This window comes from Littorina saxatilis, unplaced genomic scaffold, assembly GCF_037325665.1.
Source record: "Littorina saxatilis isolate snail1 unplaced genomic scaffold, US_GU_Lsax_2.0 scaffold_625, whole genome shotgun sequence".
Classification (NCBI taxonomy): Eukaryota; Metazoa; Mollusca; class Gastropoda; order Littorinimorpha; family Littorinidae; genus Littorina; species Littorina saxatilis.
Genome location: NW_027126042.1, coordinates 21,074 through 43,544, shown reverse-complemented (window position 1 = coordinate 43,544; position 22,471 = coordinate 21,074). Strand labels below are relative to the sequence as shown.

The following is a 22,471-nucleotide window of genomic DNA, read 5'->3' as shown; positions in this document are numbered from 1 at the left end:
GAAGGCTTTAAAGGGCCCAAGTAAGGAAGGCTTTAAAGGGCTCAAGTAAGGAAGGTTTTAAAGGGCTCAAGGAAGGAAGGCTTTAAAGGGCCCAAGTAAGGAAGGCTTTAAAGGGCTCAAGGAAGGAAGGCTTTAAAGGGCTCAAGGAAGGAAGGCTTTAAAGGGCCCAAGGAAGGAAGGCTTTAAAGGGCCCAAGTAAGGAAGGCTTTAAAGGGCTCAAGGAAGGAAGGCTTTAAAGGGCCCAAGTAAGGAAGGCTTTAAAGGGCCCAAGGAAGGAAGGCTTTAAAGGGCCCAAGTAAGGAGGGCTTTAAAGGGCTCAAGTAAGGAAGGCTTTAAAGGGCTCAAGTAAGGAAGGCTTTAAAGGGCCCAAGTAAGGAAGGCTTTAAAGGGCTCAAGGAAGGAAGGCTTTAAAGGGCCCAAGGAAGGAAGGCTTTAAAGGGCCCAAGTAAGGAAGGCTTTAAAGGGCTCAAGGAAGGAAGGCTTTAAAGGGCCCAAGGAAGGAAGGCTTTAAAGGGCCCAAGTAAGGAAGGCTTTAAAGGGCTCAAGGAAGGAAGGCTTTAAAGGGCCCAAGTAAGGAAGGCTTTAAAGGGCCCAAGGAAGGAAGGCTTTAAAGGGCCCAAGTAAGGAGGGCTTTAAAGGGCTCAAGTAAGGAAGGCTTTAAAGGGCTCAAGTAAGGAAGGGTTTAAAGGGCTCAAGTAAGGAAGGGTTTAAAGGGCCCAAGAAAGGAAGGCTTTAAAGGGCTCAAGTAAGGAAGGGTTTAAAGGGCTCAAGTAAGGAAGGCTTTAAAGGGCCCAAGTAAGGAAGGCTTTAAAGGGCTCAAGTAAGGAAGGCTTTAAAGGGCCCAAGTAAGGAAGGCTATAAAGGGCTCAAGTAAGGAAGGCTTTAAAGGGCCCAAGTAAGGAAGGCTTTAAAGGGCCCAAGTAAGGAGGGCTATAAAGGGCTCAAGTAAGGAAGGCTTTAAAGGGCCCAAGTAAGGAAGGCTTTAAAGGGCCCAAGTAAGGAGGGCTTTAAAGGGCCCAAGTAAGGAAGGCTTTAAAGGGCTCAAGTAAGGAAGGCTTTAAAGGAAACAGAGAAGCAAGACGAAGAAACAAATGACATGATGCGTCGTGTGCCTGAGTGGACACACCATAGCTATACATTTAGCTATGCTGACAAACCTGACGCAGCAGTTACTCCCCCTGGCTACTCTGTTTACCGTGGCGACCGCTCTCACGAACTGTCTGGAAAAGCGGAGGGTGGTGGTGTTTGCTTCATGGTCAGCGATCGCTGGTGTAGGGACGTTACAGTGGTCTCTCAGTCATGCTCCCCACGTCTCGAACATCTGACAATCAACTGCAGGCCGCACTATTCGCCACGTGAGTTTTTCTCCGTTGTTCTCATTGCCGTGTACGTACCACCAGAGGCTAACGCCCCTCAGGCCATGAATGAACTGTACACTCATGTTACTGCAGCTGAAACGGCCTACCCTGACAGTGCTATTATTATCACAGGCGATTTTAACCACACTAGCCTGCGTAAGCCTATGCCCAGATACTACCAGCATGTACACTGCCCCACAAGAAATAAGAGCACTCTTGACCACTGCTATACCACAATCAAAGACGCTTATCGTGCAGTGCCCAGAGCACCCCTCGGCAACTCCGACCATGCAATGGTGGTTCTCACTCCGACCTACCGACAAAGACTCAAGGCTGTTAAGCCGGTTACAAAAACGGTCAAGAAATGGACTAGTGAGGCCTCCGAGACGCTGCAAGGTTGCTTTGAGGCCACGGATTGGGGCGTGTTCAGGGACAATTGTGATAGCTTAGATGAATACACTGATACTGTTACCTCATATATTGCCTTCTGTGAGCAGGTCTGCATTCCAACTAAGACTGTACGCATATATGGTAACAACAAGCCCTGGTTCAGTCGTGAGGTCAAGGTCAAACTTGACGCTAAGAACGATGCTTTCAAGAGCGACAACCAGGTGCGGTACAAGCAGGCCAAGGCAGAGGTCAAACGTGAGATCCGCCATGCAAAGACTACCTATCGCCAGAAGATTGAAGACCACTTCTCCTCGAACAACACCCGTGAGGTCTGGCGAGGCCTCCAGCAGGCCACAAACTATAAGCACAAGGCTGCGCCTTCAGACAATGTTGACCCTGACTTACCTGACAAACTGAATGTGTTTTATAGCAGGTTTGACCAGAAGAACCCCTCACTCGGTTACCGTCCTCCTCTCCCTGACGATGCGTCTCTTTTGGCGCCGGCATTTACCATCCAGGAGAGTGAGGTCAGGGGTCTCTTCCGTAAACAGAATCCAAGAAAGGCTTCTGGTCCTGACCTTGTCTCAACATCGACCTTGAGGTCCTGTGCTGACCAGCTCGCGCCTGTTTTTACTGACATTTTTAACACTTCTGTGCAGCAGATGTCTGTGCCACGGTGCTTCAAGTCTTCAGTAATTGTCCCAGTCCCCAAAAAGCCCAAGGTAACTCAGCTGAATGACTTCCGCCCTGTGGCACTGACATCTGTCATCATGAAGGTCCTGGAGCGGTTGATTCTGCGGCACATGCGGGCTCTCACGGGTCACCTGTCTGACCCACTCCAGTTTGCTTACCACTCCAACAGGTCCGTCGATGATGCCGTCGCCATGGGTCTTCATTTTGTCTTGCAGCACCTTGAGAACCCTCGCACCTACGCTAGAATGTTGTTCATTGATTATTCCTCCGCATTCAACACGATCATCCCTCACAAGCTCCTCCACAAACTGATTGGTCTCGATGTCCCTCTGTCTCTCTGCCACTGGCTTCTAGACTTCTTGCTTGACCGCCCTCAGGTCGTCCGACTCAACAACTCACTCTCTGCCTCACTCACTCTAAACACTGGTGCCCCGCAGGGTTGTGTTCTGTCCCCTCTACTCTTCACCCTTTTCACCAACGACTGCACCTCCGCTCACCCATCCACATACATAATCAAATTCTCAGACGACACCACCATTGAAGGCCTGAATTCTGACTCCAATGAGGACGCATACCGGGGGGAGGTTCAAAGAGTGGTTGAGTGGTGCTCTGAAAATGATCTCGAGCTAAACGTTCTTAAAACAAAAGAAGTCGTTATCGACCCTCGACGAAAGAAAGACCCCATCTTGCCCCTTGAAATAAATGGGGAAGCTGTAGAACAGGTCTCTTCATTCAAATTTCTCGGCACACGGATCTCTGAAGACCTGAAATGGGACGGGAACACCACGTCCATCATTAAGAAGTGCCAGCAGCGGCTGCACTTCCTGTGACAGTTGCGCAAGTTTGTTTGTTTGTTTGTTTATTTGTTGCTTAACGTCCAGCCGACTACGCAGAGCCATATCAGGACGAGGAAGGGGGGGATGAAGGGGGCCACTTGTCAAGCGATTCCTGTTTACAAATGCATTAACCCATTACTTGTGTCCCAGCAGGCTTTAGTAAAACTAAATTAATACCTACTGGAAGATTACCAGTTTCCAGTATGTTAAAATAGGCTTAACCTATCTACTGCTGGACTTACATCAGAACACTAACAGATTAAACTATACATGAATCGCGAGACAAGCGGCAAGAGAAGAGATTTTTGGAAAAAATACAGGTGAATGAGCAAGAAGGCAGAAAAAAGAAAAGAATTCATGAAGAAAAAGAGAGCATGACAGGAAAGAGGAACCAAAAATCTACCTAACAGCAAACTAGAAAGCTCCTGCGGTTCCAAAAACAGGAGGGGCCTTTAATTTCATAACCGCAGTGCCCCACTGCGGGAAGTTGCGCAAGTTCCGTATGTCACAGCAAATCATGGCGCAGTTCTATCGCGCAGTCGTTGAGAGCACCCTGTGTTTTTCTATCACGGTCTGGTATGGCAGCACCACTGAGAAAGAGAAACAGCTACTGGAGAGCATTGTGCGGACAGCCTCCAAAATCGCGGGCTGTGACTTCCCTTCCGTTGCCTCTATTTTTGAGTTGCGCTCAGGTCGAAAAGCAGGAAAGATTGTTCGCGACCCCTCCCACCCGGCAAACCACTTCTTCGAGCCTCTTCCATCTGGTAGGCGCTACAGAGCTTTGAAAGCCAGAACTATTCGCTTTCGCTCTAGCTTCATCCCCCATGCTGTTCTGACAACTCCTGTAGTGAAGACGTTGTAATATACTGTAGTTATAGGATTGGGGGGGGGGGGGGGGGGTTCTTTTGTTACTTAGTCCTTTCACTGCATTCCATTACTGTTCTCATAACTTGTGATAGTGGAAATATGTGCAATGTGGAATGGTCCTTATTTTTTAGGTGCTGGAGTAGTTCTGTGATGGTAGTAGTTTTGTGCAATGCGACTCTAGGTTCAGGTGCTTGAGTAGATCTGTGATAGTCTGTTAATACTGTTGTTTTAAACTGTCTAACTGGCTAGATTATGATTATATAATTGTATGTGATGATCTGACTAAATGATAATAATTACGTGTACTACTTAATTTTAAATGGATTATAAATTGTAGGTATTGTTCTAGTATTCACTAATGTTGTATTGATATTACTGGCACCCCTTTCTGATATGGTTTTTACCTTTACAAGGCAACGATGTGAATTTGTGATGTAGATATGTGGCTGGTTATGTGTGAGTATGTAAATAATTGTGTGTGTGTGTGTGTGTGTGTGTGTGTGTGTGTGTGTGTGTGTGTGTGTGTGTGTGTGTGTGTGTGTGTGTGTGTGTGTGTGTGTGTGTGTGTGTGTGTGTGTGTGAGTTGTGTCTGTGTGTGCATGACAGTGTAATGTACGTATGTATGCATGCATGGTGATGTGTGTCTGCATATGTGTCTGGTTGGTTTTTATTTTATTTTTACCGTGCCGTGCCAAGATGAAATCCTTTTGCAAAATTGGTGAATAAATATCTTGTATCTTGTATCTTGTATATCTTGTTTGTTTGTTCGTTCATGGGCTGACACTCCCACGGCTTTTACGTGTATGACCGTTTTTACCCCGCCATTTAGTAGGCAGCCATACGCCGCTTTCGGAGGAAGCATGCTTGGTATTTTCGTGTTTCTATAACCCACCGAACTCTGACATGGATTACAGGATCTTTTTCGTGCGCACTTGGTCTTGTGCTTGCGTGTACACACGGGGGTGTTCGGACACCGAGGAGAGTCTGCACACAAAGTTGACCCTGAGAAATAAATCTCTCGCCGAACGTGGGGACGAACTCACGCTGACAGCGGCCAACTGGATACAAATCCAGCGCGCTACCGACTGAGCTACATCCCCGCCCTACACACACATACATTTATATCTATATCTATGGACTCACCATAGCTATACATTTATATCTGTATCTATGGACTCACCCTAGCTATACATTTATATCTATATCTATGGACTCACCCTAGCTAACCCTTTATATCTATATCTATGGACTCATCCTAGCTATACATTTATATCTGTATCTATGGACTCACCCTAGCTATACATTTAAATCTATATCTATGGACTCACCCTAGCTAACCCTTTATATCTATATCTATGGACTCGCCCTAGCTATACATTTCTATCTGTATCTATGGACTCACCCTAGCTATACATTTATATCTGTATCTATGGACTCACCATAGCTATACATTTATATCTGTATCTATGGACACACCATAGCTATACATTTATATCTATATCTATGGACTCACCCTAGCTATACATTTATATCTATATCTATGGACTCACCATAGCTATACATTTATATCTGTATCTATTGACTCACCCTAGCTATACATTTATATCTATATCTATGGACTCACCATAGCTATACATTTATATCTGTATCTATTGACTCACCCTAGCTATACATTTATATCTGTATCTATTGACTCACCCTAGCTATACATTTATATCTATAACTATGGACTCACCATAGCTATACATTTATATCTGTATCTATTGACTCACCCTAGCTATACATTTATATCTGTATCTATGGACTCACCCTAGCTATACATTTATATCTGTATCTATTGACTCACCCTAGCTATACATTTATATCTATAACTATGGACTCACCATAGCTATACATTTATATCTGTATCTATGGACTCACCCTAGCTATACATTTCTATCTGTATCTATGGACTCACCCTAGCTATACATTTATATCTATATCTATGGACTCACCATAGCTATACATTTATATCTATATCTATGGACTCACCATAGCTATACATTTATATCTATAGACTACGGTCGCTCTTCACAGCAGGCTCTGCAGAGTTGTTGGCCGTTGAGTGCAAGCTATGTATAGCTCGCAGGCTAGACACCTGTGTATTGTAGAGTTCTGTTTGTGATGGGGTCTGACGGCTGCTGTCTCTCTGTATGTTCTTGGTTTCCTTTGCGTAATGAAAACAGTTTTTATAGGGCTAAAAAATTAGCCTTAACATTCTCAATCTTGTTTGATTGGACTTCGCCTCCAAAGGTGGTTGTTGTGTTTCGACACTCGGTTACATTTACTAATATGGACTCACCATAGCTACATACCTATATTTATATATTCTAACTCACCATAGCTATATATTTATATTTATCTATATTGACTCACCCATTAACACAGCAGCGATGACAGCCAACATTCCTTGTGTACAGTGCGCCATCGCGGATCCCACCTTTGACCTGGCAAGGATGGTTCCTCTTGCTGCACATTAACATATCATTAACATATCATTCTAGTGACTCGGATCTATAGCATCAACAGATCAAATATGAAAGTTAAATAATTTTTGACAGTTGAAGCAAATTAAACATTAAATCAAAGTTTAAAAAATAAAATAATATCAAAGTCAATGAAAAGTCTTAAACAAGTATGCCAGGAACTAAATTATTCTGAATCCACGCCTAGTTAATGTCATGACATTGTCAATTTCCAGCGGGGGAAATAGTGAAGGAAATAAACACTTGACGGGGCGTGCTATCTAGTCAGTAAATCCGCAACACTCTCATCGCCACACACACACACACACACACACACACACACACATGCTCACCCTTTCACTCTCCCTCTCTTTTTTTTCTTTCTCTCTCTCTCTCTCTCTCTCTCTCTCTCTCCCTCTCTCTCTTTTACTCTCCCTCTATTTTTTTTCTCTCTCTCTCTCTGCACCACTCTCACACGTGCAAACACAACCAGGAACAAGCTGGCTATAGTACACAGACACACACACCACACACACACACACACACACACACACACACACACATACACACACATACACCCACACATACAATCACACACACACACACACACACACATTTACACACACACTCTCTCTCTCTCTCTCTCTCTCTCTCTCTCTCTCTCTCTCTCCCTCCCTCCCTCCCTACCGCTCACACATGTGCACACACAACTAGGAACAAGCTGACGAGAGCACAGAACGATGGTAGCTGAACAGTGTGCATGTTTTGGCCTTATAATAATATATCATCATCATCATCATCATCATCATCATCATCATCATCATCATCATCATCATCATCATCATCATCATACAATACACGTATCGGCAGCATCACACGCTTGTGCCTGTTGTGATAAGATTGTTAAGAGCAAGGCATTTATACAACTGCTGTTTGTAAGTGGTTGTTTTGCTAAGGGATCTCTCTCTCTCTCTCTCTCTCTCTCTCTCTCTCTCTCTCTCTCTCTCTCTCTCTGAGTCTTGTGCACACACAACCAGGAACAAGCTGGCTAGAGTACACACACACACACACACACACACTCACACGCACGCACGCACGCACGCACGCACACACAGAAACACACACACACACACACTCTCTCTGTCTCTCTCCGTCTCTCTGTCTCTGTCTCTGTCTCTGCCTCTCTCTCTCTCTCTCTCTCTCTCTCTCTCTCTTTCTCTCTCTCTCATGAGGAATTCACGTCAATTTATGAGATTAAACACCCCTGTTCCTCGGATTGACCTGTTTAAGTCCAGTCAAGTTAGTGTATTCAGGTAGCAGTCTCTGAAACTCTCTTCCAACATTCCTGAGGCAAACTACCAGCACTGATAGTTTTAAGAGCAGATATTTGTCTTATGTAATGAAGTCAAAGTAAATGATATTTACAATCTTAAATGGTATTAATTGTTTGTATTAAACATGCCCCTCTCCTCTTTATTGGTATAATGTACACAAACCCTGTTCGGATGAAGGGACTTAAAAACCAACCACTATTTAGATGTGTGATGATCTTAGCAATGTCTTGCTTGTTCGATTGATTTTCTTTATCATGTAATGTATGGATTAGAGCATGACGTTGAGAAAGTGCAAGCTGCACTATACCACTTCATTCACATCAATTAACTCGCAATTTACCTCAATGCAATGCATTTTGTGTACATATCTATAATGTGTTTTCACTTCAGTTTTCTGTTAAAATGTAGAGTTTTAGTTTTTCTATTTTCTATTTTCTATTTTTATTTCATTTTTGTAGTTAGTCCCTCTTTAGGGCGAGGGCTGGATGTAAAAAAGCAGACCACTGCTTAATCTACTACCCTCATAAAATAAAGAATTGTCATTGTCATTGTCATTGTCTCTCTCTCTCTGTTTTCACCGCTCACACATGTGCACATACAACCATGAACAAGCTGACTAGAGCGCAGAACGATTGCAGCTGAACACTGTGTGCATGTTTTGGCCTTATAATAATAAAAATCATCATCATCATCATCATCATCATCATCATCATCATCATCATCATCATCATCATCATCATCATCATCATCATCATCATCATCATCATCATCATCATCATCATCATCATCATCATCATCATCATCATCATCATCATCATCATCATCATCATCATACAATACAAGTATTGGCAGCATCATACGCTTGTGCCTGTTGTGCTAAGATTGTTAAGAGTAAGGTGGTTATACAACAGCTGTTAGAAAGTGGTTGTTGTACTAAGGTGATCGAGATGAATTTTTCTGCGAGTTCGAAGATATGATTAATGACCTCCAGATGCGCAACTGACACTCACACCCTCTATCCAACAAGTTTCTGGAACTGTTTAGATAAGCAGTAGTATGGTGGTATCTCTGACCGAGAAAAAAGGGGAAGTCACTGTTTCGTTCACTTTCGTGTCTTCGTGTGAAATTGAAGAAGGCCTGTAATAATTAGCCTGTGGGCATAGGGAAGCTGGGTGTTGATAACTAATGATAACAAGCTGGGTGTTGATAACTAATGATAACATAGCCTGTGGGCATAGGGAAGCTGGGTGTTGATAACTAATGATAACAGACTTGGAGGAACGAGTCGCTGTAGCACATAGCAGACATTCTTTCAAAACTGCGGCTTTAAGAGTAAGGTGTTTATACAACAGCTGTTTGAAAGTGGTTGTTAAGTAAGATTGTTAAGAGTAAGGTGTTTATACAACTGCTGTTTGAAAGTGGTTGTTGTACTAAGGTTGTTAAAAGTAATGTGTTTATACAACTGCTGTTTGAAAGTGGTTGTTGTAGTAAGGCTGTTAAGAGTAAGGTGTTTATACAACAGCTGTTTGAAAGTGGTTGTTGTACTAAGATTGTTAAGAGTAAGGTGTTTATACACTTGCTGTTTGAAAGTGGTTGTTGTATTAAGGCTGTTAAGACAGGGATGTTCTTACAAATTCACACCTATAGGACAAATGTCCTGATCTCTTCAGAATCAATAGGACATTTGACCACTTTCAGAAATTTCAATAGGACATCATAATTTTGGGCAAAACACTGTCCATGGAATGGTTCCCAAATCATGTGCACACACACATGCTTTAACACACACACATATAGGATATATACACCAAACATTTGAGCATACATTGTTTTATCAATTTAGTTCCAAATAGGACACACACAAAAAGAAACAAACATCTAAAAAGCAACGAAAACCTTCAGCACTCTTTTTTTGATTGTCTCACAAACTGCATGATTTGACTAAGAAATGAAATACTGAGAAAAAAAAGTCCGGTTCAACACAGATTCGACAAAGCAGTATGGTCTCCTTGCTGTCAAGGTCTAACCAACCAAACAGGGTCAGCCATGAATAGTTAAAAGGCCGTTTCTACGAATTTCCTGCTGTGTCGACACCATGTCCTGTACAAAAGACAAAACTTCTCTTTCCGTGGTTGTGTCAGTTTTAGCGGCGACACTGTCATTGGCGCTGTCATTCAAGAATGACGCTCGCCGTGTTTTCACATGTTTTTGACTCAAACGTAGCACAGATTGCCGTTGAAAAGCCAAAGATCATGAGCTTTTGTTGATCTTTGGCAGGCTTTAGTTTGATTTCGGTGGCATGATTCAATGCGCTTCGTCAAAATGTCTCGAACTGAAACCGAAAGCAGACGCAAGACTTAATAGTCAGTTGGAGTTGTCTCCTGTACTCCTAACTTTAGTGTGCTGCAGACGGGAGTATACGAACGGCTCATAATCCCAAACGGTTCGGAATTCCTGAAAACGCAAGATCAGCACTACACATTTTCAGTGCACCTGTACGCGAGAGCGCTCGGTCGCTTTTTGAAAATGTGGATCTTGAACGGAAAATATCAAATATCGCGCTGTCCGAAGGAATGGAGTTCTTATCGGACAATGTCAGCGCTCAGTTCAAAACGATAGGACATTTGACCGATGCGGCTATGTCAATCGGACATTTGAGCCTTTCAATCGGTCTATGTCCGATGTCCGACACCTAACGACATCCCTGTAAGATACAAGATACAAGATACAAGATACAAGATATTTATTCACCAATTTTGCAAAAGGATTTCATCTTGGCACGGCACGGTAAAAATAAAATAAAAACCAACCAGACACATATGCAGACACACATACGTACATTACACTGTCATGCACACACAGACACAACTCACAAGAGTAAGGTGTTTATACAACAGCTGTTTGAAAGTGGTTGTTGTAGTAAGGTTGTTAAGAGTAAGGTGTTTATACAACAGCTGTTTGAAAGTGGTTGTTGTACTAAGGTTGTTAAGAGTAAGGTGTTTATACAACAGCTGTTTGAAATTGGTTGTGCTAAGGTTGTTAAGATTAAGGTGTTTATACAACTGCTGTTTGAAAGTGATTGTTGTACTAAGGTTGTTAAGAGTAAGGTGTTTATACAACAATGAAAGTGGTTGTTGTGCTAAGGTTGTTAAGATTAAGGTGTTTATACAACTGCTGTTTGAAAGTGATTGTTGTACTAAGGTTGTTGGTGTTTATATAACAGCTGTTGGTTGTTGTGCTAAGATTGTTAAGAGAAAGGTGTTTATACAACAGCTGTTTGAAAGTGGTTGTTGTGCTAAGATTGTTAAATGTAAGCGGGACATAATTTCACACTGATGATCCTTTAAACGGCAAAATAGTCTAAAACAAACCATAGTTAGAAACACGCCATAGTCTAACCCAAGCCATAGTTAGAAACAAGCCTTTTTTTCTTTATTTATTTGGTGTTTATCGCGACGGGGAAAGGGGGAAGATGGGATAGAGCCACTTGTCAATTGTTTCTTGTTCACAAAAGCACAAATCAAAAATTTGCTCCAGGGGCTTGCAACGTAGTACAATATATGACCTTACTGGGAGAATGCAAGTTTTCAGTACAAAGGACTTAACATTTCTTACATACTGCTTGACTAAAATCTTTACAAAAATTGACTATATTCTGTACAAGAAACACTTAACTAGGGTAAAAGGAGAAACAAAATCCGTTAGTCGCCTCTTACGACATGCTGGGGAGCATCGGGTAAATTCTTCCCCCTAACCCGCGGGGGGTAGAAACAAGCCATAGTCTAACACAAGCCATAGTCTGAAACAAGCCCTAGTCTGAAACAAGCCCTAGTCTGAAACAAGCCATAGTCTGAAACAAGCCCTAGTCTGAAACAAGCCCTAGTTTGAAGCAAGCCATAGTCTACAACAATCCATAGTCTAACCCTAAGCCATAGTCTGAAACAAGCCATAGTCTGAAACAAGCCATAGTCTGAAACAAGCCTGAGTTTGAAGCAAGCCATAGTTTGAAGAAAGCCATAGTTTGAAGAAAGCCATAGTTTGAGGCAAGCCATAGTCTGAAACACACCCTAGTTTGAAGCAAGCCATAGTCTGAAACAAGCCATTGTTTCAAGAAAGCCATATTTGAAGCAAGCCATAGTTTGAAGCAAGCCATAGACTAAAACAAATCAATGGGTGAAAATGGTTGGAGAACCTTATTGAAACATATCTGTCTCTTGACTTTTTAATCAGAGGCTGTAAAAGCCTCGTTGTGAGAGATCTTTAACATCCATACTGCTTTTTTGAGTTCCAACTGGAGAGTGAGAGAGAGTGAAAGAGAGAGAGAGAGAGAGAGAGAGAGAGATAGAGAGAGAGAGAGAGAGAGAGAGAGAGAGAGTAGGGGGGGGAGGGAGAGAAAGAGCTAGAGAGAAACACATACAGTTAAAATTAAGAAATAAAGAAAAATAAATATGGAGTAAAAAATTACAGAGCAAACGAAACAAAAGTGATTCACAAATGTTACCGTTTAGTTGAAGAAACTCCTCAAAGTCGACCAGTTGTATTCAGTTCACAAATGTTACCGTTTAGTTGAAGAAACTCCTCAAAGTCGACCAGTTGTATTCAGTTCACAAATGTTACCGTTTAGTTGAAGAAACTCCTCAAAGTCGACCAGTTGTATTCAGTTCACAAATGTTACCGTTTAGTTGAAGAAACTCCTCAAAGTCGACCAGTTGTATTCAGTTCACTATGCACAGTCTGTGCTCTGTGCACGTTTTATGGACTGTTCTAACTGTACAGCAAGCTTTATACTTCCTAATTGTGACGGAACGCCGACCAGTTGTATCCAGTTTACTATGCACTGTCTGTGTACGTTAATGGACTGTTGTTACTAGGCAGCAAGCTTTATACTTCCTAATTGTGATGGAATAGGGATCAGAAGATTCCATGCATCATAAGTCCCGGGCCTGTAGTGTGTGAACTGACACCCTGCCCACAGCCGGCCTCTGTTCCCAATCAGGAAGTGACGTCAGCAACCGACGCCTGTCCATCCAAAGTGCGCAACGGACGCCAATGTTTAAGAGCATGAGACATGTCGTTATAGCCTAACTTTAAAAAGACCCCTAACCCTAACCCTTGACCTACTTAACAATAAAAAAGCCTTGACCTACTTAAAATGACAAGAGCCTTGACCTACTTAAATACCTTGACCTACAAAACAAGAAAGAAAGAAAGAAAGAAAAAGAAAGAAAGAAAGAAAGAAAGAAAGAAAGAAAAAAAAAAACAAAAAAACCTGACCTCGTAATGGAACAAATGCCTGTGAAAAGTTGAGATAGTGGTCCAAGGGAAGCAACTCCTGTCAAAAAACATGTAAAAAAAAGCCGTAATTAGCTCTCCTAAATAAAAAAACGCTCGCGCTGGACCCGAGTACTCTTCAGACTGGCTCGCTCCCCCATTATGAAAGTTTTTGTCTTGTGCACGTTTAAGACCAAGTGATTGCTCTGTGTGAATTACAGGCATTCCCTTTGCTATATATAAGTACATTGCATGCGAGCCGAGAATGTGCGTGGTGACTGGCCTTTCTCTTTTATTTGATCACAGTGAAAAATATACTGCCGACACTCTTCATAACTGGTGAACTGGTGGCCCACGAAGTTCTTTTACTGTCCTGGCTCGCGGATTCTTGCATTTATCACGCCCCAGGTAGTTTTACCAAATTCTTTAATGTAAAGTGAAGGTAAAAGACTGAAACATATGTAAACAAAGGAAACCATAAGAAAAAATACAAATTAATATGAAAAGACACAAAATCGCGACCTCTAAACCACCGCAGTCGCGACCGAGCAACCGACGCTTGGTAGAAAATGGGGTACACAAAAAATCAAATTATTCAAACACACAACGCGCAAAGCCTGGCAAATCGTCTCGCATGCGATACGCAAGCTTTTTAGGACGCTATATTTCTCGTCACTGTTTTATCAGCTCAATGGCTGGCTGTTGCTCCGTCTGAATTGGTCCCACCGCCAAGTCGTTTTTGTGGTTTATTTCGCATTTAGGTCCCAGGTAACATTATGAAGTTTGAATACGATCAATCGGACCTATTATCAAGTTAGTGTATCAACTTTTGAACGAACTGCGCCCAGTATTTTTGCAGCAATAAGCTGTTAAGTCGAGACACACACACAAACACACAATTAAAGTCTGCTGGACCCTTGTACTAGCGTACTCGGGGATAAAAGTTTAAAATAGTGTAAAATGATGTGAAAAACATTATTTGCAGATTCGCGATTGGGAGGCCAATGTTTTGTGTATTTTGTGCAGATATTAACGACCCGAGGGTTTCCGGGATTTCCCGATGTTCTACGCCCTCAAAGCAGGTGAAACAAGTGAAAGGTAAAGTGCGCAAAGAGTCCGCAAGAACGAGGTATCCTCAAAAAATGTGTGACTCGTGTAATTTGATGTTGCACTATCGAATCCTAGCATTGAAAACCCTTTAGCAATAAAAATAAAAGTCAATATGAAGTGAATTTTATATTTTGGGCGCGCAAAAGCAAAAAATAAACCACCTGTTGTACCCCTTAAAATATTTGTACCATTTGAGAATAGTACTATTTAAGAATCAGGGACATATTCCGGAATCATAAAGTGACGGTCCCATTTAGGAATTTTTGCTCCATTTCAGAATAGTTGCCCCATTTGAGAAAAATTAACCCATTTGAAAATAATAAAGGAATAATGGCCCCATTTGAGAATAGTGTAAAGTAGGTCATTATTAAGGTCATACCCACAAAGGTCAGGTCAGGTCAGGTCAGGTCAGGTCAGTACGTAAGTCACTACGTGTCACTACGTAAGTCAGTATGTAAGTAACCCTAAACGTAAGTCAATACGTAAGTCACTACGTAAGCAAGTCACTACGTAAGTAAGTCACTACGTAAGCTGGTTGGCTGGCTGGCTGGCTGGCTGGCTGGCTGGCTACAAAAAGAAACATAGAAAGAAATGGTCAAAGGGGAGCAACTCCTGTCAGAAAAAACAGTGCTAAGAACACGTAATTAGCTCCCCTAAATAAACTAATAAAAAATTTAAAATGCAGCAAAAAAGTGAATAAAATCCAGCCAACGGTCTAAGAAGAGCAACTCTTGTCAGCAAAAACAGTGCTAAGTACACGTAATTAGCTCCCCTAACTAAACTAAAAAAAAAATAAAAATAAGGCAAAACAGTGAATAAAATGCACCCAACGGTCTAAGGGGAACAACCCCTGTCAGCAAAAAATAGTGCTAAGAACACGTCATTAGCTCCCTTAAATAAAATTTTAAAAATAAAAAAAATGGAACAAAACAGTGAATAAAATCCAGCCAACGGTCAAAGGGGAGCAACTCCTGTCATCAAAAAACAATGCTAAGAACACGTAATTAATTCTCCTAAATAAACTAAAAAAAAATAAAAACAAGTCGCGTAAGGCGAAAATACAATATTTAGTCAAGTAGCTGTCGAACTCACAGAATGAAACTGAACGCAATGCCATTTTTCAGCAAGACCGTATACTCGTAGCATCGTCAGTCCACCGCTCATGGCAAAGGCAGTGAAATTGACAAGAAGAGCGGGGTAGTAGTTGCGCTAAGAAGGATAGCACGCTTTTCTGTACCTCTCTTTGTTTTAACTTTCTGAGCGTGTTTTTAATCCAAACATATCATATCTATATGTTTTTGGAATCAGGAACCGACAAGGAATAAGATGAAAGTGTTTTTAAATTGATTTCGACAATTTAATTTTGATAATAATTTTTATATATTTAATTTTCAGAGCTTGTTTTTAATCCGAATATAACATATTTATATGTTTTTGGAATCAGCAAATGATGGAAAATAAGATAAACGTAAATTTGGATCGTTTTATAAGTTTTTATTTTTTTTTACAATTTTCAGATTTTTAATGACCAAAGTCATTAATTAATTTTTAAGCCACTAAGCTGAAATGCAATACCGAAGTCCGGGCTTCGTCGAAGATTACTTGACCAAAATTTCAACCAATTTGGTTGAAAAATGAGGGCGTGACAGTGCCGCCTCAACTTTCACGAAAAGCCGGATATGACGTCATCAAAGACATTTATCAAAAAAATGAAAAAAACGTTCGGGGATATCATACCCAGGAACTCTCATGTCAAATTTCATAAAGATCGGTCCAGTAGTTTAGTCTGAATCGCTCTACACACACACACACACACACACACACAGACACACAGACACACGCACATACACCACGACCCTCGTTTCGATTCCCCCTCGATGTTAAAATATTTAGTCAAAACTTGACTAAATATAAAAATGAAGCAAAACAGTGAATAAACTGCAGCCAACGGTCAAAGGGGAGCAGCTCATGTCAGAAAAAATAGTGCTAAGAACACGTCATTAGCTCCCCTAAATAAAATTTAAAAAATAAAAACAAGTCGCGTAAGGCGAAAATACAATATTTAGTCAAGTAGCTGTCGAACTCACAGAATGAAACTGAACGCAATGCCATTTTACTCGTAGCATCGTCAGGCCACCGCTCATGGCAAAGGCAGTGAAATTGACAAGAAGAGCGGGGTAGTAGTTGCGCTAAGAAGGATAGCACGCTTTTCTGTACCTCTCTTTGTTTTACCTTTCTGAGCGTGTTTTTAATCCAAACATATCATATCTATATGTTTTTGGAATCAGGAACCGACAAGGAATAAGATGAAAGTGTTTTTAAATTGATTTGGACAATTTAATTTTGATAATAATTTTTATATATTTAATTTTCAGAGCTTGTTTTTAATCCGAATATAACATATTTATATGTTTTTGGAATCAGCAAATGATGGAGAATAAGATAAACGTAAATTTGGATCGTTTTATAAGTTTTTATTTTTTTTTACAATTTTCAGATTTTTAATGACCAAAGTCATTAATTAATTTTTAAGCCACCAAGCTGAAATGCAATACCGAAGTCCGGGCTTCGTCGAAGATTACTTGACCAAAATTTCAACCAATTTGGTTGAAAAATGAGGGCGTGACAGTGCCGCCTCAACTTTCACGAAAAGCCGGATATGACGTCATCAAAGACATTTATCAAAAAAATGAAAAAAACGTTCGGGGATTTCATACCCAGGAACTCTCATGTCAAATTTCATAAAGATCGGTCCAGTAGTTTAGTCTGAATCGCTCTACACACACACACAGACACACAGACACACGCACATACACCACGACCCTCGTTTCGATTCCCCCTCGATGTTAAAATATTTAGTCAAAACTTGACTAAATATAAAAAGGCAAAACAGTGAATAAAATGCAGCCAACGGTCAAAGGGGAGCAACTCCTGTCAGCAAAAAATAGTGCTAAAAACACGTCATTAGCTCCCCTAAATATTTTTAAAAAAAATTTTTTAAGGGGGGGGGGGGGGGTGGGGGGGGAAGTATACCTGTAACATTTCAAAGTCAGACCAAATAAGAATTGAACCATTTGAGAACATCGCTTTTTTTCTCAATCACTATATTCAAGGCCTGCGGCCCGGGGGGTTCATATAGTACGTTTTGTAAATCACACCAAATGATAATAAAACCATTTAAGAATAAAACTTCGTGCAATTACTAAACAGTTTAAAGAGTCAATTACTAAATGCCAAACAACGTAATACAAGTAAATAAGTAATGAGTTGGGTCATTAGGTTAGTTAGTTAGTTAGTTAGTTAGTTAGTTAGTCAGTGGTTACTTAGTAAGTCAGTAAGTGGGTAAGTGCGTCAGTCAGTCAGTCAGTCAGTCAGTTAGTAAGTCAGTAAGTCAGTAAGTAAGTAAGTAAGTAAGTAAGTAAGTAAGTAAGTAAGTAAAAAGTAAGTAATCAGTAAGTGTGCGCGCCTTCGTGTGCGAGGCTGGTACTACATATTGTTCATACGAAATGACAAACACAGGTTACAAGCGATAACGCGCAAAGGTACTGGTTTATTTATTTTACATCTGACACTAGGTATCAGTAATGCATATATATAGTTACAGTACTACATATTGCGGTAAAAAACTTATGAACAGAAAGAAAAAGAGAAAAGAAAACAAATTATTAGACATGGCAAAAGGTATTAAATGCATTAACAAGACACGAGAAGTAAAAACAAGAAAAATAAATCACAAGACAGGCGAAGACAAACAGACAAGAAAGTTACAAATACCAAACACTCGTTGGTTAGTCCTTCAACAACAATAAAGAACTACGTTCCGTACGTTCCACAATACCATAAGCACTAAGAATACTCAAGAAACTTAGCATACATACGTTTAAATCCGAAATGGCTACTTTCAGAAAAATACAAAACGTTGACTCTTCAGGCCAGGAATACAAAGCAAACTGTCATACCAAAAAAGTCTAACGACAACGTTCCTGCGTTAATCAAAGTCACAAACAAGATATTTACTCATCCACTTTCCCTCAATAGCGTTATCAGAAATAAGCCCGTTTTACAAAACGATCACCACAGACCGCAAGCTCTTTTACCTAAATTCCTTTAACGTAAGGCTGGAAAAGTCGGAGAAAACGTTTCACTTCGAACTTCGTTAACCACAGAAAACACAAGTTATCATTATAAACATTAGCGACTTTCTAGCGTCTACAAAACATTGCTGTACGTTCACAACACTAGAACAGTTGAACACACAATAAAGAAACACTACAACAAGTCAGACTTTCAACTCACGTTATACATAAACAACTCACAAAGTCATTACAAAATGGCGACCAAAACACAACACAAACAAGTAACAACAAAATTACCTTATGCGCTGTGTGGGTTGACCAGCAGTACCAAAAACGTGTTGCCTCTCAAACGAAGGGCACAAAACGATTCACACTTGAGAAACAACTGTCTCCAAGAACATTACGTTGACGTTAAAACATAAGAAACACTCCATTGGTTCACTTGTTAACCTTCATACGTTTACAGATCAAAACCAAACACTTCCTAAAACCCTCAGATCGACTGACGAGACAGGAGTCAAGCAGTGGTATTTATGGAAACAAAAACCTAACATGGAATAGTTATTCAAAAGTCAAAGGTCACCGGATTGACCAACCAACAACATTCCTAAGACAGAATCGGGTGAAACTACTATTTTACAACCAATCAGTAACCGATCACGCACTCCGTGCATGCTCAAAACTTAAAACGGTATATTTACAGAAAGAAGACCAAGGAACTAGCTGACATCACAAAGCTAAAAACACGTGAGTCACACGTATTCTAAAACTTGCAACGCAGATTCGCAGGGCTCACCCCAAAATCAAGACACGGAAAAGAGCACGTGAATCTCACGGTGTTCTAAAACTAAACGACGCAGTTTGTGACGCTCCGACCAAAACCAGGTCACAACAACTGAACAAGGAGCACGTGAATTTCACGTAAAAATATTAACGCTCCACAAAACGGGTCACAACAAGGTGCCACAATAAAAACACGGTTTACTTCTTTTTACATCGTGCAATGGCTTGAGCAAACGTAATTACAACAAAAAGTAGGTGAATGCATGCCACATCGGCATGCACAGTAAGTAATCACTGACAAATCAGCAGGTAATCTGCAAGTAATCAGCAAGTAATCAGTAAGTAATCAGTAAGTCAGTATCTACGTAAGTAAGTCAGTAAGTCACTACGTTGGTAGGTTGGTTGGTTGGCTGGTTGGTTGGTTGGCTGGTTGGTTGGTTGGTTGGCTGGCAGGCTGGCTGGCTGCCTGTCTGTTTGGCTGGCTGGCTGGCTGGCTAATTGGTTGGCTGGCTAATTGATTGGCTTGCTGGCTAATTTGTTGGCTGGTTGGCTGGCTGGCTGGCTGGCATCAAAGTATGTAAGTAGGTCAGCCTTAAGTAGGTCATTCAATGAGTCTGTAAGTAGGTCAGTCAGTACATTAGTCTGTAAGTAGGTCAGTCAGTAGCTCAGTCTGTAATTAGGTCAGTTTTCATCGGATTTACTTGAGTCATTCGGTCAAATTAGTTGATTAGCTTAGTTAGTCAAGTAAATACGTCAAGAAGGTTGGTGAACTCAATAGGTCAAATTAGTCTGTCAAATAAGTAGGTCAAGTGTTTTGGGTCAAATTAGTAAAATCAGTCAAGTAAGTAGGTCAAGTTACTTAAAAGGGTCAAATAAGTGAAAATATAGGTCAAATAAGATAGTCAAGTAAGGCAATCTGCTAAGTAGGTCAAGCACAGAGGTCAAGTACTTCAAGTCAGTAAGTTAAGTGAATAAAAGAAGTAGGTTAAGTCAGTCAAGTTTAGTCAAAAACTTGTATTCCTTTTTTTTTAACATCGAGGGGGGAATCGAGACGAGGGTCGTGGTGTATGTGTGTGTGTGTGTGTGCGTGTGTGTGCGTGTGTGTGTGTGTAGAGCGATTCAGACTAAACTACTGGACTGATCTTTATGAAATTTGACATGAGAGTTCCTGGGTATAATATCCCCGGACATCAAATTGATTGAAATTTTGGCCAAGCAGTCTTCGACGAAGGCCGGACTTCGGTATTGCATTTCAGCTTGGTGGCTTAAAAATTAATTAATGACTTTGGTCATTAAAAATCTGAAAATTGTAAAAACAAAACAATTTTATAAAACGATCCAAATTTACGTTAATCTTATTTTTTATCATGTTCTGATTCCAAAAACATATAAATATGTTATATTTGGATGAAAAACAAGCTCTGAAAATAAACAAATATAAAAAATATGATCAAAATTAAATTTCCGAAATCCTTGTCGGTTCCTGATTCCAAAAACATATAGATATGATATGTTTGGATTAAAAACACGCTCACAAAGTTAAAACGAAGAGAGGTACAGTAAATTAAGCGTGCTATGAACAGGCTCATCACTTTCACTACCTTTTGCACTAGCTTCATTCTGTGAGTTCCACAGCTTGACTAAATGTAGTAATTTCGCCTTACGCGACTTGTTACTTTTTGTGCTTACATTTTTGTACTTAAAGTAATACCATTTCATTTTTGCTTGAACGTGGTTATTCTGTTGTGTTTTTAATAATTTTTAGCAGTTTTTGATTTTTAACCTATTCTTTGATTTGTAAAGTAGGGTCCTTACCCTAATCTCTATCCCCAATCCCTAACCTTAATCCCTATCCCTAATCCCTAACCCTATTCCCTAACCCTAATCCTATTTTCTAACCCAAATCCTCACCCTATTCCCTTTTCTCTAATCCTTATTCCTAACACTAATCCTCACCCTAATCCTCACCCTATTCCCTTATTCCTAATCCTCACCCTAAACCCTTATCCCTCACCCTAATCCTCACCCTATTCCCTTATCCCTAATCCTCATCTGTAACCCTAACCCTAAGCCTAACCCTAATCATTATTCCTTACCCTAATCCTTATTTGTAACCCTAATCGTCTCCCTATTCCGTTATCCCTAATCCCTATCTCTAACCCTAACCCTAATCCTCACCCTATTCGCTTATTCTTAATCCTCACCCTATTCCCTTATTCCTCACCCTATTCCTTACCCTAATCCTCACTCTATTCCCTTATCCCTAATCCTTATCTGTAACACTAACCCTAACCCTAACCCTAACCCTAATAACCCTAACCCGTATGCCTAATTATTATCCCTACCCCTATTTCATTATCCCTAACCCTATTCCATTATCCCTAACCCTAACCCTCACCCTATCCCTTTATCACTAACCTAATCCTCACCCTATTCACTTATTCCTAACCCTAATCCTCACCCTATTCCCTAATCCGTATCCCTAAACCTTATTCCTCACCCTAACCTTATACCTAATCCTTATGCCTATTCCCTTATTCCTCACCCTAATCCTCACCCTATTCCCTTATCCCTAACCCTAATCCTCACCCTATTCCCTTATTCCTAACACTAATCCTCACCCTAACCCTAATCCTCACGCTATTATCTTATACCTCACCCTATTCCCTGATCCCTAATCCTTATCTCTAACACTAACCCTTATCCCTAACCCTAAATCTCACCCTAATCGCTTATCCCTAACCCTTATCCCTAACCCTAATCCTCACCCTATTTCCTTATTCCTCATGCTAATCCTTATGGCTAACAGAAACAGGAACCCTAATCTTTGCCCTAATCCTTATGCTTCACCCCAATCTTTTATCCCTAACGTTTATTCCTAACCTTAATGACTAATCTCTTATTTTTACCCTAATCCTAAGACTTAGTGTTATTCCTGATCCTTATTTATAAAGCTAACCTTAACCCTAATTCTATTGCTAACCCAATCTGTCACGTTTCACTATATCACTTAAGGTGATTATGAAACGGTTAGTTACTTCTAACTAACTAACCACACCACGATCCACTCTCGCAGTCATACAATTTAATGGAAACAACAAAAGTATAAGTTTCAGACGCCTGTTTATGTAATAACTCGCCACCTCCCTCGAGACTTCTCTCCCAAAATGTTCTTTTACGTTCAAAACGTAAAACCCATGGTCACTGACAAAATGCCAGTTAGAATATAGAAAATTATAGTAACACGCT

The 22,471-nt window shown here is 40.6% G+C and overlaps 1 protein-coding gene across 1 annotated transcript in view; it reads right to left on the bottom strand.

Annotated features, from left to right (window-relative positions):
• LOC138954493 (uncharacterized) overlaps positions 1-13,022 on the bottom strand; it is a 31,858-nt gene extending 18,836 nt beyond the window's left edge. Inside the window, exons 1-2 of the mRNA XM_070326324.1 lie at positions 12,484-13,022; positions 6,560-6,652 (exon numbers count right to left, since the gene is read on the bottom strand). Coding sequence (XP_070182425.1) covers positions 6,560-6,611 — 52 coding nt within the window. The 5' untranslated portion in view covers positions 6,612-6,652; positions 12,484-13,022. The remainder of the gene's footprint in view (positions 1-6,559; positions 6,653-12,483) is intronic.
• Between the last annotated feature and the right edge of the window lie 9,449 nt (positions 13,023-22,471).